The sequence below is a fragment of the Colossoma macropomum genome, unplaced genomic scaffold, assembly GCF_904425465.1.
Source record: "Colossoma macropomum unplaced genomic scaffold, Colossoma_macropomum, whole genome shotgun sequence".
Classification (NCBI taxonomy): Eukaryota; Metazoa; Chordata; class Actinopteri; order Characiformes; family Serrasalmidae; genus Colossoma; species Colossoma macropomum.
This window is the reverse complement of record NW_023494798.1, coordinates 28,099,249-28,118,339: the sequence shown is the minus strand read 5'-3', so window position 1 is coordinate 28,118,339 and position 19,091 is coordinate 28,099,249. Positions and strand designations below refer to the sequence as shown.

General features: G+C 40.3%; 1 protein-coding gene across 1 annotated transcript in view; it reads left to right on the top strand.

The window, feature by feature from the left end:
• The first annotated feature begins 2,308 nt into the window (after positions 1 to 2,308).
• Positions 2,309 to 19,091, top strand: part of mob2b (MOB kinase activator 2b) — a 55,626-nt gene continuing 38,843 nt past the window's right edge. The window contains exon 1 of the mRNA XM_036584881.1: positions 2,309 to 2,795. Coding sequence (XP_036440774.1) covers positions 2,779 to 2,795 — 17 coding nt within the window. The 5' untranslated portion in view covers positions 2,309 to 2,778. The remainder of the gene's footprint in view (positions 2,796 to 19,091) is intronic.

Genomic DNA, 19,091 nt, shown 5'->3' with positions numbered 1-19,091 from the left:
GTCTGATCCACTCGTACCAGCACAACACACACTAACATACCACCACCATGTCAGTGTTACTGCAGTGCTGAGAATGATCCACCAGCCAAATAGTACCTGTTCTATGAGGCTCAGTGGGGGTCCATGGGGGTCCTGACCACTGAAGAACAGGGTAAAAGGGGGCTAACAAAGTATGCAGAGAAACAGATGGACTACAGTCTGTAATTGTAAAACTACAAACTGCACCTGTATAGTAAGAGGAGCTGATAAAATGGACAATGAGCGTAGAGACAAGGAGTTGGTCATAATGTTATGCCTGGTTGGTGTATATTTCTCAAAATAAATATATGATGATGATTAATCATATATGATTATAATTAAAATGTGATTAGCAGACAGAGGTGTGCCAAATTAATTATTTTTCACCACAAAGTGAGAGCAAATATAAAATAATAAAACTGAAACATAATGAAACATAGTGAAAATAATATTTCTGTGGCATCTAGTGTAAGTTTTTGATGAAACTGTTTTATTCATATGAGGAGGATATGGACTTTTCTCATTGTTTACTTTAGGAGGCTGGGTTGTAACACTGTATTATAACTAACCCTGTTATGTGAATTATTTTGTGACTTATATGCACAACTCAGTAATCAAAACTTTTATGGCACAAAAAAGTATGAAATACTTGTTTCATTGCTATCAACGTTTGCAGATGATGTTCTTATGAGATTACAAGAACAAGATTAAAAGCATGCTCTACTAGAACCTGTTTAATTATATACCCATGTTACATTTTACTCCACCTTGGTGCCCCAACCTAAATATGCTCTCCCTTTATGTAGATGTTTAGTCCTCTTTATATCATTTCCTTTGTGTGTGGTGAAGTTTATACATGTTCACTTTAAGGGATACAAAAAGGTATAAAAAGTGCTCTTGAGGATGGAACTCGATTTTCTTTTGTATACAATCAGCGCCCTCTGCTGGGTGACAGTGGAGTTAAAAAATCACCCTCACAGTAGACTAATGTATTGATGTAATGGCTCTCGATCCTAGTCCTAAAGGACCACTACCCTGCTCAGTTAAAAAGGTGAACTGGGTATGTTGGAGCAGGGAGAACACCACAGTATGCAAGGCAGTAGTACTCCAAGACCAGGATTGAGACCCAGTTTGTAGGGAAGGATGGGTTCACCTTTACATTCTTGGATTCTGTCAGTGTTTCTCCCTCAAGCTCTTAGGTTTTGGGTCTTGGTTCCTCTCTGTCTTTCTTTTGCACACTCTTGGGGAGTTTTTCCATTTTGAGTCTTGGTTCCTCCTTATGTTTCTTCCTCATGTTTCATCTGTATGCTCTAAGGGAGTTTCTTCTTTTGTATCTTCGTTCCTCTCCATGGTTCCTCCTCGTACTCTTAGGGAGTTTCTCTGTTAGAGTCCTAGTTCCTGTAAGTGTTTCTCCATCATGGTTTTAGGGAGCTTTTCCTTTTGAGCCTGGCTTTCTCTCAGTGTTTAATGCTCCTAGGGATCTGCTTCTTTTGAGTCTTGGTTCCTCTCACCATATCTATGTCATATATATAGGGGGGGGTATGCTTTGTATGCTGGAAAAGTACGATCACATCTCCTCTGGTCACACTGGGGAAACATATTACTGAAAAGTGTCAACGGAATCAAAGTTTATCCATATGATGATATGACACATGTAAATGCAAGGTATAAACAGGCTCTTGCTTCCTCTCAGTGTTTCTTCCTCATGGTTTTAAAGATTTTGTCCTTTTGAATTTTGGTTCCTCTCAGCATTTCTTCCTAAAGCTCTTGAGGTTTTTCCTTTTGGGTCTTGATGTTTTTTTCCACATGCACTTACGGAGTAAGTCTCCCTCAGCAACACTCATTAGATGGCTCAACCCACATTTCTGCTTTAGGGCCATGTCTGTTGTACAGAGCGCCAGTAAAACTGAATTGATTATCTATTGTGGCAGCTGCCACTTACAGAAGGGGCCTTTAGAGACGTGCTATGCAAAGAGTTTCCGGCTGTATTTCCGTGGCCTTTACTGTCTTGTTCAATAGAAAGAGCATTTCCAAAGCAGAAATTGTGGCCTCTGGTTCTCCTCTGTCAAGATGCCAAACTATTTTACAAAAACAGTAAACACGTATTAAAGACGAATATTCGAGTGTAGAATAATCAATTGTTAATAATTAATAGTTAATATCTAAACTAATATAAACGATACTCGCTATCAAAGCGTTCATTTAAGTACATAAACTACTAAAAACTACAAATCCCATCAAGCTATGCGCCACATCCGCGGCGCCGGACCCGTGTTTACTTCCGGATTTCCTGTATATGGCAGAGCTCTTTAGCGGCGGCAGTAGCTCTCACTGCAACCTTAAAAAGGACCTCAAAACCACCGAAACACGGCATCCACGACCTTTGCCGCTCCTTGGGGATGATTTTTGGATGACCGAAGAGTCGTCTCGAGCTCAGACGACGGCTCAGGACCACCTCTGACGGGAGAAAGTGGGTGAAAAAAACACAAATCCTCCCGCTTTACCCTCCTGGCAAAAACGGCAAAGTCAATGCGGCGCTTGAGGACTCGGCTGCAGCTCCGTCACCTCTCACTCTCTGCTGGTCACATTTAACTTCAACAGCAAGGAACACGGCACTTGGGCAGCCTTTGGAGCCGACGAACGACCTTTTCTGGCCGAGACGGAGGCAGACAGCTGGCCCGGGCTGAGATAAGATAAAAGAAGAGGGGGAAGGCCAGCTCTCCGTTGGGTTTCACCCCTTTTTCAGCCTTTTCAGCCACTATGGATTGGCTTATGGGGTGAGTGCTGGCATTGCCGTTCAAATTATGTCTTCAGAAATGACAAACAGCAGCCTTTTCTTTCTGCCATGAGCTCTAAATGCTTCATACTCCAGCCGAAGTTCGTACGAGGCTTGTGCAGCTAACCTGTCCAGGCTTATCTGGTGTGTCTGGTGTAGTTGTGCACAAACTCCACCAGAAAAGCAGCGTTTATGTACAGGTTTGGCTCCCCAAATGTTGGCTGGGATGCAGAGGCGAGTTTCAGCGTCCCACATTGGCGAGGCTGCCTTTACTATTTATAGTAGAGATCTCTGGGCTCTTTCTCTGGGTGTGTGTGTGTGTGTGTGTGTGTGTGTGTGTGTGTGTGTGTGTGTGTGTGTGCACTGCTGGGCACAGCTTTTTCAGCTTTTTGTCCTGAATTTGCAAACTGAGGTGGATTGAGAGTGTGGAGCTACCACGTGTTGTACTCCCTGTTACAATGGCTGGCAAAGTTGGTACAGATACATAATTCTGGCACATATAGGCTGTGAGAGGGAATTTTGTTGATCATCTTAATAGGCATGATGCAACTCGACAGCGTTTAAGCTTGGGAAAAATGGAAAGCAGAAATAGTGCAGCATGATTCTGGGTGAGGTTTTAACCCATGTGTCAACACAGTCTTTGACCTCAAACAACTCTATTTAACTCTATTTTTGTTACCACCGTATACGGTTTGTCTGCAGTACAGTCTTAAAAGTAGGGTTCTGCCTGGGTACCTGCAGGCTGATGATGAGGCAGTGAAGGCCTTCCTCTGATCAGGTGGGGATTGAAAACAATATACAGAAAAGAACACTTTTCTCAGCTGCCTTAAGTTAAAACTATCCTTTTCCTGAATTTAATTTATTTCCTGAGGTCTTTTTATGACATTTATGTGATTTTATGCACCAAAAGGTCATAATTCATTCTTCATGATTTCCAACCTCTCTTTAGAATGAAACAGACTGTTTTTATTACTGTGTCTTTCAAATTAATATATGTAACAGAGGTCTGCTCTGATTGGCTGCCTTGTATTTTGCCCTCTTTTCAACACTCTTTATAACATCAGCATGTGTGGGCGGGGCTAAGCTGCAGTAGGCCGAATAGGCTGATATATGTAAATGTTGTTGTTGTTGTTGTTGTTGTTGTGTTGTTGTCACCAAAAATGAGCTGTTTCTGTATATACTGGGATGTGATCAGTAAATTTTGTTACTTTAACAGTGTTTATATGCTACATGAAGCTCTTTTATTACAAAAAAGTGAGGAAAGTTCAGTGATCCTTTTAAATTTTTAATCCAAAGTTTCTGACACTAGTATTGTTGCATTCATTATACACTACATTTACTCATATTTGCTTCTGTATTCACATTGCATCTCTTCTACACTGAGGTTTGTAATGGTTTAAAATTGAGCTGGACTGATGTAACCCAACAACAATGGGAATACTTCACATGCTTTTTACGTATTACAGTCGTCAGATGTTAGATGTGAAGACTGGAGCTGCATGTCTGAAGGTGCATGTAGCCTATTCATGCAAAAGAATGTCAGATTTGGGCCTCCATGTCTCTGCTCTAAATAGATGAGAGATAGGCCTACACAGGAACTCACTGAAGCACTTTTTTGAGGTTAAATGCATGCACTTTCTGTTTTGCAGTAACACTGATGAGCAGATCATGTTTTTTTAAATTTAAATGAAATATACTTTCAAAAATAACCATGAAGATGCAGCTTTCTGCCCTTCTCCAGACATTGTCCCTCATGCTTATCTTGATCTACAGTCATACTGTTTGCCTTATGTGACTCTCCCCATATACACCCTGGTGAAGTCTGTTTCTTTCCCAGTTATTGCTGCCCAGGCTGCTGCAAGCAGCAGCGTCCACTCTGAGTCACCTGCAGACTCACCAGGACTCACCTCTGACGCAATCAGGCTGCCCAGGGGAGCAGCTGTAAGCCCGTTCAGCATGCTCGCTTCTATTTGTGTTTAGTAAGTACTGTTTAGGTGGCAATGAAGAGCAAGTTCTATCGAGATAAGTGGAGCTGCAGTGCAAGTTCTGCAGTAATTAGGGTGAGGGATGAGCTGCTCTCATGGCACTTCCTTTTCTTTGTGAGAGTGGTTTGAGGGGAAAATGGTTGAGAACTGATGCGTGGGGTGCTCCGAGATGTTTTGATGGAAATGAACTGAAACAATAGTGTAGAACTCTTGGTTATGAAATGGAAAGGCACAGGAGGCAGGTGTGGCTTAACGCAGCGTTGTCACATTTTCTTTTTCAAATCACCTTAGAAACTGCGCTTTATTTAAGGATTACAAAATAAAACGACTGCATACGAAACCACATACTGAAAAGTATGCAAAAAATGGTACACCACCAAGTCCAATCATGTAGTGTAGTATGTGTAGTATAATAGTAGCTTTGGATGCAGCTTATGTATATTTGGTGCTCAGACTTTTCAGTGTCAGGCTCTGTATCGTGGGTCCTCTCTCTCTAGTCTCTGACAGCCTACTGATTGAAAAATGCACATTAGCAGGCCGCCTTTAACCACACACAGGTGCAGACCATTATTGATTATCTGCTTGTTCGCACAGCCCGCCTCTCCATCCTCTAGCCGATGCTCAATCGCACCCCTGCTGACACAAAGAGGATCGTCAGATTATTCTTTTCTTGGCTTTTCAATGTCACCTTTTCACCCTGATGCTTACCTATGTCAGGACAATTGGTCATCCCCAGTGGGCTAACAGGGAATTCCACTGATTTTGAACATTTATGTTCAAAAAGTTCAGTCATTGAGATGTAAACCAAGTCCTTCAGAATGTTTTGATGTGAAGTAGTTTGTAAAGAAAGGTGGTTTTACAGGTGTGGTGATAAGAAACAGGGGTTGCAATGTCTACAGTGCAAATATTGTTATTTGATTTGCTACTAAAATGACTAGTAAACCTTTCCTTTTTTCTTTTTACACAGTTTTTATATGTAACATTTGGAAAGGCTTTTCCTTTGACACATCGTTGCATGTATCTCTCTGCCAAAATTTGTTTTATGCCAAACTTTATCAGAAAACTAGAATAAAATGTCTCAGGCAGCATGTGTAGGACCATTTCATGTAATTTATGTAAGGTAGCTTTTATAGGCAGTAAATGCTTCAGATGTCTGGTCCCTGTGTTTACATGATGTTTGCATGATTGAAGTGGAGTAAATCCAGCTTTTTTGCCTAAATGTGAACACACAAAAATCTGACCTTTTTTCAGATCATGTTTGTGCCGTTTTTGTAAGGTAGTTCTTAGTCAGATTGATATTCAATACATGGGTATGTTAACATTTTTTGCATCATACTTCACCCCCGTGTCACTGTAGTCATCATTTGTTGTGGACAGTGGTTTAGCAATGGCCAACTTGAAAAAAAATGTGCACATGCTGGTCCTTTCAGGACAGAGGTGTGGCCGATATGGGTCACTTGCCTGCACAAATGTGAACCAGCAGGACAGAGAGATCAGACCTGAACATTCTCCAGATCCTTCTTCTGTTCTAAGAACTGGAAGATTAGACTTGGATTGCTACCAGCGTGGATGCAGTGTTTGGTCTGATTTGAGAAAAGCAGAGAGAGACATGAGCCTACATATGCTGGAGGTGTGTTCATGCAGGGCAGGTCCATGACCTCGTTCTGCTCTGATGAGAGACTGTTTTTACAGTGAGGCCTGCCAGCTGACAGCTTTGACCAGTAACGGTTAAATAAAGAGCCTCAGATTGGCCATGCGTAACGAAGAGAGAGAGAAGGCGAGAGAGGAGGGAAGGGCCAAAGTACCCAATTTCACCGCCTTCGTCTCCCTCACACTTGGGTTTTTCTGTCTTCTGAACACAAAGCATGAACATACAGTATAACCTTCAGTCTGGACTTTAAAGTCACAGCATTGTAATTTAACTCATTGTCTATTTATAGAAAATGGAACCAGCTGAGTGATCACTCTTAGGTCAGCATGCTGTGTGTTTGGTGTTAAATTGGCAGCGGGCAGGGCAGTTAGAAGACTGGCTAAAGGTCACGGCTCAGGAGATGCAGTAGGTAATCAAAATCTGTAAGCTTTGCTTGTGTAAGGATGCAGATATGTAAGAACATGTGCACTAGTGCTGTCACTGTTGAGTATATTAGGAATCAAGGGAGCTGCTGATTTTGTTGATTACTCAAGTAGTCCAGAGTTTTTATAAGACAAAATAAAAATAAAAGGCTGTTAATTTGGGATATAAATGCCAAATCTTGGTCAAAACATGAAAAAAAACCCTCTTCTACAGTAAAGCTATGGGATTCTAGTAGTAGCACTAAGCTAATGGCGATTTGCATGGGTGTGTTTGGGCCATTCTAGATTAAGCGCAGACCTCGAAGCTTCTGAAAGACATTCTGTGTTTAACTTAAGCTTTTGACAGACATTAGCATACATATTTTAAACTGAAGTAGTTTGACAGTGACTCTAAGTAGAAAGGCTGGTGTAGAGCTGCCGCCACTGTTTTTAGTTTTTATCAGCCCGTTGACTAAGCTACTGCTTGTATTCAGTCAAAGGCACATTAAGGAAACATCTAGGACATGTATTTTATTTTTTAGTTCTCAGAAATCATTAAAGCCTAGAGGGCCCTGAGGGTTCCCCTTGGACCCCCCTTTCAGAAATTTCAAGATATGAACAAAAAAAAAAAAGAAAAATGTGGCAAAATGCATATTAATGTGTTATTTTTTAAACCAGTAGAATTTAAATAGAAAATAGACAAATAGAAGAGTCATGGCTGCTGTAGCTAATTCTGTTAGGAGTTTGTTAAAGTTAATCTGGCATGTTTTCGACATGCCCGCTTCTCTCTTGTAGTGGTTAAGGTTTACATGTGGGCTTTAATTACTGATCGTAGATTAGGACGACAGAGAAACCCTAAATATTCAGTCCGGCCTGAAGTCCTCGAAGACACCTGATCAGAGCATGTCATTGGTGTCTGGCTCCAGGAAGTGTCTGTTAATCCAGAGCAGTTATCTGGCTGAACAAGTTCTGTTTGTGGATACATAGACGACTCATAGGATCAGACATTCCTGAAGTGCAGTCTGTTGATTGATGAGCAGATAAACCGTCAAGGTGGGCTGTGTTAGGGCTCGCTTCATCATTTGAGAAATTAAACATTAAGTAGGCGTGACCTGTTTCTTAGTTGAAGATGTTTGTTTTGTTGGTATTGGCATGTAATACAGCCATTAAAGGTTATAGTCAGCATGGTTTCAAGTACAGGTGTTTTGTCTTTTTGCTCCATTTAACAGCTTTATTCCTTTGTGATTAAACAGCTACCAGTTAGTCCACAACTATTTGAGGGTGACCCCCCTATGTTCTATCAATAATTTTGCCTCTTTGAACTTGTACCACTCAGCAGGGGTCTTCAGTTCTGGAGGGATGGAGTTCAAAAGTCTTCAAACTGCACCCAAAATGTAGTAACTTCTGTCAACACAGTTGTTGGAGTTGGAGTCCAACACAGTTGAATTCCTTGCTATAACACATTAACTAAACCTAGTAACTGACCATTGAGTTGAACCAGGTATGCTTGAGCGTGAAAGTCATTGGACCGTGCTGGACTTTCCAGGACCAGAGCAGATAACCCCGAAAAGTTTGGTAATAAACTGGAAGACTATAGAAGTTGACTGAAGTCAACTGTAAAATGCAAGTTTCAGTCTGATGATTTTTCATACAATCCGAGACTGACAGCAGCACTTGCAGCTGTGACCTCACTGAGAACTTCCCCTTTCATTCAGTTAAGCTCTGTTTTCCTGCTGCACCAGTTTAATTCAGTTCAGTTTTCCCACTTCAACAATTTGTCAGTTCAATTTTCTCTTTTTACCAGTTCAGTTAGGTTCAATGTCTGTTGATATTGACAAACTGCACCAGAGTTTGTTTGCAACAAAGCCGAGACCGACCTCCTCAGAGAGTCTTGGTCCTCTAAGTTGGCTCACCAGTGTTCGAATGTTAGCGTTCTCACCTGTTCTAATGAGCCGCACTGACGGAGCAGTTGCACCAGGTTTGACTGTAATGAAACCAAACCTGCCAAGTTTGAACAAGCCCTAATAAACGAGCCTAGGATGGCAGTGGCAGAGAAAAACAGCTCCACTTGAAGAGATCAGGTGGGTTCCATAAAAATGCTAATGATGCAAACATTAGATGTTAATGAAAATGAAGTGTTATTGATTAGCATTATTTATATTGCATAATGCTAATGGGTGTCTACTGGGTTCCGTTCATTCTTAGCAACCTTAGCACATTTATTTGAACTATTCCTTTAACAGCGACTCGAAGGAGAGCTAGAGCTCCCCCAATGTGCTTTCTCCTGTTTCACATCCAGAGCAGCTAAATTTGCTGTTCTGTTCATCGTAGACGGAGAAAAACCGTCACAAGGTCATTCTAGAGGTCATTTACAAGGCTCTGTGCATTTGGGCATCTAATGTCCAGATTAGCACAGTCATATTCCAGTGACCATTCTAGACTCTTGTTTGGATTACAGACAAGCTTTGGAATCCAGATACACTGGACTCCATTTAAAAGTTCATAGTGTAAACATTTTAAGCCCAGGCGCTTCCAACCTGCGCATTACAGAGTACCACTTTAAGGGCGACTGAGTTAGACAGATTCAAGTTGACACAAGTTGTTTGGCATACATATTTTAATAAAAGCTGAAGTGCATGAGTTGATGAAGTGTTCTGCTTCTTTTGAGTCTTCAGAAGTGTGAGGGAAACTGGGGTGATGTGTTCTATTCACACAGTGATGTCGGGATGGAAAAAATAGCGTTTTTCACTTCCTCTCACTTCCTGCCTCAGCCAGCATCTCGTCTTAGGCCACAGAGGGAGCAAAAGAACATGTTGTGGTGAGTCCCCTTCCCCAGGCAACCACAGTGTACTTTTCTACATCCAGCTCACCCCAGAGCAATGCTTTGGCTGTGTGACTGGGGATGTGGTGACACATGAACATCCTCTAGTGGGTGTGACTACTGTCTGTTTTGTTTTTTGTTTTCGTTTGCCTGAAACAAATGCTGGGACATAACATGTTGTGTGTGGATGTGTGTGCATTTGGGGGAAGCAATGGATTGTTTTTACCAAAAATTAAAATTGAAAATTAGGCCTGTCAAACAATGAAAATAATGAATTGTGATTAATCACATAGTACATATTTACCTACATATTTATACTTATTTGCTCTAAATCTCATATAACAAACACAAGGCCTGCAGGCCAGATCAGGCCCGCAGGACAATCCTTTCCGGCCCAGGAAAGTATTTTAATTTTTTACTATCATAAGCCCGTTTCACAATGCTCTGCACTACAATCCCCAGCATGCACTGCAACACAATGTGTGCTTCCACCCCCTCTCCCAACAACGATGTATGGGCCAGCAGATGAACCACAGATCTAGCAGTCATGTCACCAAACACACTAGACCTTTAGACCTCTTAGGGATATTTAAGGAGGTTTAGTCTAGCCTAGCGTTTTATATATATATATAACTTGAATATTTTGTTTTAATTATAACAGTTAATGAATTGGGAAAAAAAAAACAGGTGCTCTCTGGCCCATGGATTTGTTGAGACTTTTTAATATGGCCCTTTTATTGGTTGAGTTAAACACCCCTGCTCTAAATTGACCTTTTTTTCATGTGAAAGCAGTGCAAGGTATAGCTGTGTAGTGGACAAAATAAGCTTCATGGGAATGTATTTATGACCTTCAGTAATTCAACCTGAACATAAAAGTCACATGACCTTGGAAAAAGGTGAAATTGGAAACTGTCTTCACTTTTTTTGGTCACCAACGTTTAGTGAGAGCAACAGTGACTCTGTGACTGTAGTCTTCTTGCTCACATAGTCCTACCACTGCGTTACAATCTTGTTTCAAAGAAAACTGAGCAAAAAGAGTTTTCCACTTTGCCATTGGTTTTGTAAGTTTGCATGGTTGTTGTTGTCCTAGTTCTTCCGTGAGTGTAGTGTGCCCCATACTGTCCATTCAGGCAGTTGCTGGACACTCCAGAGCCTGCAAGTCAGGCCTTATCTGTCCATCTCTGTTTTTCCCTCGTGCTTTCTCTATCCCTCCCTCCCATCCCGTTGCTCCATGAGTGTTCAGTGTGACTCGTGTTACTGGTCTGAGCCCAGGGCGCTCGTTGGGAACATGTGTCCACTCTGCCTGCGTGCGGATGAGCCACTCTCCACTCGGACTTCGCTTCTGCCACTGGGGCTTTTTATAGAGCACGGCCTCAGCTGAGGAGAGTGAGCGAGTTTTCTGAAGGGTTGATGTGCGTGGATGGGAAGAAGGGACGGGAGGGGGATTGTGAACCATCTTAGCTTCTGTTTAAGGAGTTCTCCTCTCCTACATGCTCCTACATGCTGGGTTATCTGCAACAGTGACCCTGACCCGGGATGTCTTTATTGCTTCACTGTTCTTGCATTTTGCCCAAGTGAGCACTGGGGGCAGGCCAGGTTGCTTTCCACTGGCAAGATGGGTCAGTATGAGTTCACTGTACTTTTGGATTGCTTAACTTACTGTTACTGAATGCTGCAGGACAGCTGTACTTGGCCTTCACTGAGGGTGACAATGAGCTAAAGCCAGTGCAGTGATTGCATGGAGAGGCTTGTATTTGCCCTCGTAGAAGCAGCAATGGGCTTTAATTGGATTATTGTGCATTTATATCAGGCTCCTTACAGGCTTCCCCCAAAGCCCACAGATCAGCAGAGAGCTAGATGTAAGCATTTATGTGTGTGTGCGTGTGTATGCATGCGTGCATGTCTGGCTGTGTGTGTGTGTGTGGATCCCAATTTCCCAACATGTTTATGAGCTGGTAAATATATATACGGACAGTAAATTAGTCCACTCTCTAATTCTCTAATTCACTGTTTTTTGCCTTTTACACATCACCATCGAGTAACTTGTCCATCATTGATGGTATCAGGTTATATTGCCGTATCCCCCAGACCTATACTAGATAAAACATAATCCCCCTGCATAAGGAGGTGGAAAGTCAAAGAAACAATAAGTGGACAGAAAAACAAACGTTTTTAAAACTGAATTTTAAAATATTATTGAAAGAAACAGAAAAAAATGGACTCATAACAACCAAGCAAGACCTGGTAGACCACGAAAACTGTCCCCATCATATAAACAGCACTTAAAGCTCTCATCTTTGAGAGACACTATCCTTTTTTTCAGAAAGCGATTCCATAGAAGAACTCCATTGCTTCCCTAAAGAACTGTGTTTAATGAAGAGATTTGTACATATTAAAAACCTTTTAAAAGGTTTAAAGAACCTCCACATAATGTACAAGTTCTAGAAATAACCATTAAGCTGGCAGACGACCTTTATTACATATACAGGACCTTTACAACTCTTGTGTGTAGATATACTGTAGCATTTAGCGTTTCCTGCTTACCTGCCATTAACCTCTCTGTCTTAACATGCAGAAACACACAAGCTGTCCGTGTCTTGGGTCAGTGAGCTTATTATGGCTCTTATGGAAGAAGTGGAAGCTGAGGGGAAGTGTGAGCAGCTGTGTTTAACCTCGAGCTGCTTATCTAGAGCAGGGACAGGCCAGAAAAAGGTGCAGAAGGTGGGGTAGCTGTCAGTCAGAAAGGAGAACCACTTTGCGTACCCTGCATTCGTTTGGTTGGACATTTTGATTGACATCTCTGTTGGTTAGGAATTTCAAGAATGAATTTAACTTGTCTATTCAGTTTAGCTCAGCAGAGAAAGTAGGACATGGTAGCAGTCTAAAAAACATCTAGACTGCTACGTAATCAACCTGTAGAACTGGGCTAAGACTGGTCCTGTAGGGATGTTATTGCTGCTCTCACATGCTCATCAGTTAGTCCTGTGTACACACAGGTCATTCACTCACGAGTGCGCTAGTTAGCTAGTTAGTCAGCTCTGCTGATCTGTTTTTGGTATCTTTTTAACATTTTCCCTCTTTGTAAATTGCAGTACAGTTACGAAGTCTTTGTGTTGAAATACTTGGTAGTCAGAAAGGTGATTAGCTAGTTAGCTAGCCTAATCCATTTTATTTATATATTATTTATTTTGCCCTGTTTTTTGTTACAGATGTAACTTATGCCTATCAATGCAGTAACTAAACAGTGATTATACAGGTTCAACAAAATGTTTAAGAATTTGTATTTTTGTATCTGCTATACTCCCTCCACCATGCTTCACATTTGTATTTTTTTTTGCTGATGGTTTGCAGTGTTTTGTATTGTCCTTTTCATAAAAGCTTAATGAATGGTTTAAACATTTGTCCACAGAACATCCCAGGATTGCTGTGTAACATTCTCTTTTCAAGAAGTCATTATCCAAAATATTGTCCTACAAATATTACATTTTCCATCAACGACTTTGGCTCTTTGAATAATTTGTTCAGTAAAAGACAGCGTGTCCATTTTATGAGGTACACCTACTTTGTACCTATGCTCATTGGCCATTTTAGCTCGTAGAGATGAATATAAAAAATGAAAGAATTAGCTGCCTTTGACTATTGAAACAGTCACTTCCTCCATCGCAAGTCAATTATAAAGGTTTGTTTATCTAGGCTTAGTTACTAAACTTGTTTTCCACTGTTTCAACTTTAGAGATCTAAATGATTAACATGAGCTGTTCTAATAACATCATTTAAAAAAAAAAAGTTAATTTAATTTAATTTCCAATAAACAACAGTCCTATTTGAATAGACTGGTTTATCTTTCAAGTTGAACAGTTCTGCTAGATAGGCCTGCAAAAATAATGAGGCACACCCAGCTAAAAATAGTGGTGTTTAGGACCACTTTTCGAGAGGACAGTAGCACAACGACAACAATGTACCACTTTGAAAAAGAACATCCACAAACAATAAATAAGTCACGCAAGAGTGTGTCGAGTTATAGAGAAGGAAGTGGTGCTTTCAAGGGCTGCTGAGCCAAAACTAGTCCAGGTCATGGCATTTATGTTCATTTTACCTTGGGCTAATAACGAGTGGTAAATATAACCTTATAACTTTACAATATGGGACTTTCAGTATATTAGATATCTTCGTCAGCTATTTAGTTTTAGTTATATAATCATGTTGCAGTTGTCAGCTCCTCAATTTCACAAGACCAGGTTCTCATATTGGATATGTTTTAATATGCTTTAGGGCCATTTACTGTATGTAAGCGCTAATGCTTGGCTGCACCTATCACTACTACATCCACGGTCAATACAATACTGGTGCAAAAACACAGAATGCAGTTGATTTTACAATGAATTTGAACGTGGCTTAGTGAATTATATTTCTGAACTGGAATTATTTGTTGTATAATTGACTTTAAAAAATAATATATTGCTCCTACTAATTACGGTTAGTTATTAATAAATATAATTTGCCAAAATTTACACTCCTAACTTAAGCAAATGGAGGAAAAACGATATTTGATAGCACATAGGGTAATGTAATATTCAGACTGGTGCCAGTGCTGGTCCATGTGTTACCACTGATCAGACTGGTACACTTTGAGCTTTATCCAGGTGCACTTCACAGCCCTGTTATGTAATGGCTGAACTCAGAGAGACCTTGGCCTGCGAGTGCTCCCCGAAAAGTAGGTCTCAGAATCCCATCGGCCAACAGCAAGACCTTATAATGCATGAAGTCTTCTTATACGGAGACTCTGCAGCTACCATTTGTCTTATTGTCTTCAGTGTGGTAGGAACCTGTTTTAAAGGCTCACTGTGAGGCCTTAATGTAATTGTCCAGTGTCTTGACAAATATTCTTTGACAAGTTTGTTACAGTACATTAGTCTTGTTATGCCCTTCAACTGTGCAGCATTCTTTCAGCTTATGTAAACCAGTGTGTACATATTGAACTGTGTGTTGTTAGCTGGTAGAGATGGAGGCCTCTTTGGCTTGTGCACTGTCATCTGTATGTTGCATAAGGCAGAGCCAGCTGTGGAATGCACTTTGCTTAATGTGAGGGTAATCCTGCAGCATGGCTGCTGTGGACAGGGATAGAGGGATGGGGCACTTCCCTTTTCGGCTTCCAACTTTTGGATTTTCACTGCGTCTCTTTCCACAGCTTCTGGGATTAGGAACTGGAGTGGTCCTCGCAATGGTGTCTTCAAGCTTTAGAGCAAGCTTATACTTTATTTGCCTCACTTTTTCTTTTTTTTTAACTTAAACGGAAAACATTTTATTATATATAATATTTTTTACTTAAAAAAAAACTTAATTTTTTAAATTTGTTTCTCTTTCTGGCTTTCTGCACAAATAGCTGTCGTGATCGGTGATGTTTTCCATCTCAAGTCATACCAATAGGTAATGTTTTTTACTTTTACTGGCTATTTTATTAGGCGCATCTACAATGATGGTACACCTTGTGCATGTATAGTTCGTCAATTTCCATTCATTGGAAATTTTGTTTTTGTAGGTCCATCAACCAAATAATATCTGGTCAGTGGTGGTCCTATGGTGGTCTATTTCTATTGATGAACGGGGCATAAGGAGCTGAGAAACTGTGTGGAAACAATTGGGTAAAGTCTGTAACTGTAAAACTACAACGTGTGGTAGAGGTGTAGCTGATAGTGTAGATACAGGTGTATCTAAAAAAAAAAGAAAACAGCCCACTCTGTGTATTTTATTGGTCAGATTATTCAAACAGCCAAGCTTCTTGATGGAAAAATGTATGTAGGATTACATTTAGGATAAGAACTTCTTGAAAAGAGGATGCTCCTCTACATGCTCTGTGGACAAATGTTTAGCACGTATCTAAAGGGCGAATACAAAACACTCTATACCTACACCAAAACTATGAAGCATGGTGGAGGGAGTATCTGTGAAGTATGGTGGAGGGAGTATGTTAGCATAGGGCTGCTGTATTTTAAAATGGTCAAATCCCTTGCATCTTGACCTCAGAACAGATTAAACTGCTCTGTTTTAATCTGAAGCAGGTTGTATAAGTAAGGTTTCCCAAAAATATACAAAAAACTAACTGCTGTGCAGGACTGATAAGCAACTACAGAAAGCATTATGGCACTGTAACATGTATCTCTGCGTGTTGGCACTGTATATATTTCCATTTTTGTTTGTCCACATCATTTGAACACAGCAGCTGCACCCTTTGACCAATGGACCAATGATTGGAATAAAGTCTTGCTGTATTAATTACATTTTTTTGCCACGTTTTTGGAGAAGCATGGTTTTGTGAAGACAGTTTGACAGTTTTGGTTACTATAAATTTTATGCTCCACTAATCACTAAATGTAAGAGTTCTCATTTTTTCCATCAATGAACATGATTTCTTTAGACCATTTGTTCAGGGAAAGTGCTTTTGAATGAAAGATCAGATCAAATTTTAAATGCTTTTCTCTCAGCTGTTCATAAAGGCACACACGGATGTGCACACACCCCCTAAAATCCTGTCCAAGCTCGCAGAGGGCCAGAGTTGCGAGTTCTTTTCAGGTTTGGCTTGTTTGGGATTGTGCGTGCCCTCCCTCAGGCTTTTGTTTTTTTTTTGCGCTGCTCTTTTTGTGCTGCTGCTGTGTGAAAGGCGATTGGCTGTAATTAGGGAGGACTGTTTCACAGCAACTAAGGCTCAGTCACTCCTTCAAGCAGTCCGAGGCCTTTTAGGATGGTGCACATTCTATGACTGCTGCTTGACTCCCACATCCCAATCAAGTAAGGAGAGGACAGATTGTGAAGGCGAATCATATGTGCTGTGTGAATTGTTTCCTGTACACAAATGACTGGGCTTTTTATCAATTCATTATAAATTCTAGGGGTCTATTTTGTTAGAGGGTGGTGCAGCAGGCATTGCAAGTTATTTTTGTAAGCTTTTCTTTGTTTGAGCCAAACCAATCTGTGTATTATATAATTACAGCAGTGTAGAATAACCTTTAATGTAAAAAAAATAAATAAATAAATAAATAAAAAATAGAGTCATTTATAAAGGCTTCCCAGTAGTTGTTTTTTATTCGCTTTTACAGTGAAAGTCTATGAAATTTGAGCTCATTTATTTGCTAATGGCTACATTTGATGAACCATTGACTTTGCAGCTGTTGGCTCTGTGGTAAAAGAAATGCATTGTTGGAAGTGTAGTAAATCAGACAGAGCGTAGTTGTACCCAGTCAGTAAATGTGCAAATATTATCTAAGTTTTAGTGGTGTGCTGTTAACAGTGCCCAGCAGAGGGAGCCAGAGCTTTGAATGAATGACCTCTTTGGATCTGAGGTTCTTGCCTCCTACTGTAGTGGGTAGTATGTGCACATTGCTGTGTGAATATGCTTTGCAGTTTCACAGAATTAACTGTACATAGTGTCCAAAGGTTCTGCAGAAGTGGTTTAATAGCTTTTGTATTTTAACTGACATTCAAAAATGTATTGCCAAGTTATTTTTATATCATAAATACAGAAATATAGAAAAACACAGTTTGACCTCTTGCATTTTGTAAACCATGCACCCATTTTTATGTGCTAATTACCCAACACTCTTAATCATATCTTTAATCTCAGCTGCCTCATGAGCCAATCCTGACCACACTCTCCCAGTCCTCCCCTCGTGATTTGGGAGTGGGTGCGTTTGCCATTTTGGGCGGTGTAGGAGACAGGAAGTGGGTGAGACGGGGAGGAAGGAGTGGGTAGAGGCACACGAGAGGGTTCGGCTCCTTCAACGCTTTCAGAGCGGGCGAAGACAGCAAAGTATAAACTAGAAGACCCAGTCAGGAATCTTTGCAATTTTGGTTTTTTCCATCTGAATTTACATGACCAAATCGTAAGGCAAATTATTCAGTAACTGCATGAAATAAATGTACATTTTTATTTTATTTTTTATTTATTTTTTTTTTGTAAAAGCTCTCCTCAAATTAACAGAAAATGTGTTTTATGATACACATATTGCTGTATGCTTACAATTTACTGCTGAAAACCCAAAATCTTAGAGGCTCTTTGTATTATTTTATAAAAATCATTTTTACAGAGTATATCATTAAAGAGACGCCATCTGTTTATAGTTTATAGCCCAGATTTGTGGGAAAATGGGTCGACTTTCAGTAGACAAAAAAAAATGGTGAGTTCAGCTTCTTCTGTTATGAGGGTTTAAAATTACATTACCCATCTATTTGACTGGAAAGAAGACAGTTACAGCTCTCATACGACACCAACTTTTTTGAATGTAGCTTATGAAATATGGAAGTTATGAAGCATTTTGGAGCCACCTGTGGTTCCAAGGAGTTTAAGAGCGAAGCACCTAAATAACAACATATATTAAATAAAGTGAGAACTCTTGGCCTAACCTAGAGCTGAACGCTATTTTTTTTAAATATCAAAATGGCAATTTTGAAACATGCGATTTTAATTATGGCCGACATTATCAACAATGTTGCCCTTACAACTTCTAAGTGTGTCAATTGTACCTGATAGACAGTTTATGAGCTCTGTATTATATGGGAGTCTGATTGATAAGAAGCAACTAAGCATCTATATGCGGTGGAGTCTTGCAGTCTGGTAACCTACATTCAGAGATTAACCCTGAAGTAAGAAAAAAAATGGAATTTGCTGTTCTTGGACAAACAAATGGGCATAAAACTTAATCAGTAGAATATAATCACTGTTTTAATTACAGTCAAGTGGTTTTAAACCGGGTTGTAACCCACTCATATTACATGGTATGAACAGTGATTACAGATGGTTTGTCTGATGTTTCTCGTAGGATCTGTAAGATAGTTCACTTTGACCATTTATGCTGTTTATTTGCTGCCTCTTTAACTGTTTGAATGCATCTGCACTGACCAGCACAGGAGAGCAAAGAAAATAAACTGCATTTTTAATAGAGTTGCACCAATCCCAATACCGTATCAGTGATGAGGGTACTGATACCACTTACTGAAGCAATTTTGATGCACATGCGCACCACTGAATGACCAGTGCATGGATGTCAATAGATGGAACTTAACAACACACCGGTGATGTGGGTCAACAAGCAGCAGTAAAATGCTCGTGGCAAAATCTGTAACTCCAGTATTTTGTTGAAAGGCAGTAGCAGCAGGTGATAATACCAGCTAGCATGCTTCCTAAGGTACTAGTTTCATTGGTACACAAATACACCAGATAACTCAATGTAGAAACAGCATAAACCATGCTAACAGGAGCCCCTTACTTAAATGGCTTAGTCAGACTTCTTTGAGTAATCCCTCATCTCCTGCTGCATAGTCAGTTACAGCCTGAATTAACGTTAGTCCAGGTTGTTATTGAAGGAAGTGAACATTGGAGAAACTTATGAAAGGAACTGCCAGTCTCTTAGGGTAATGACAGCCTTTAGCCTTAAGCATAGCAGCA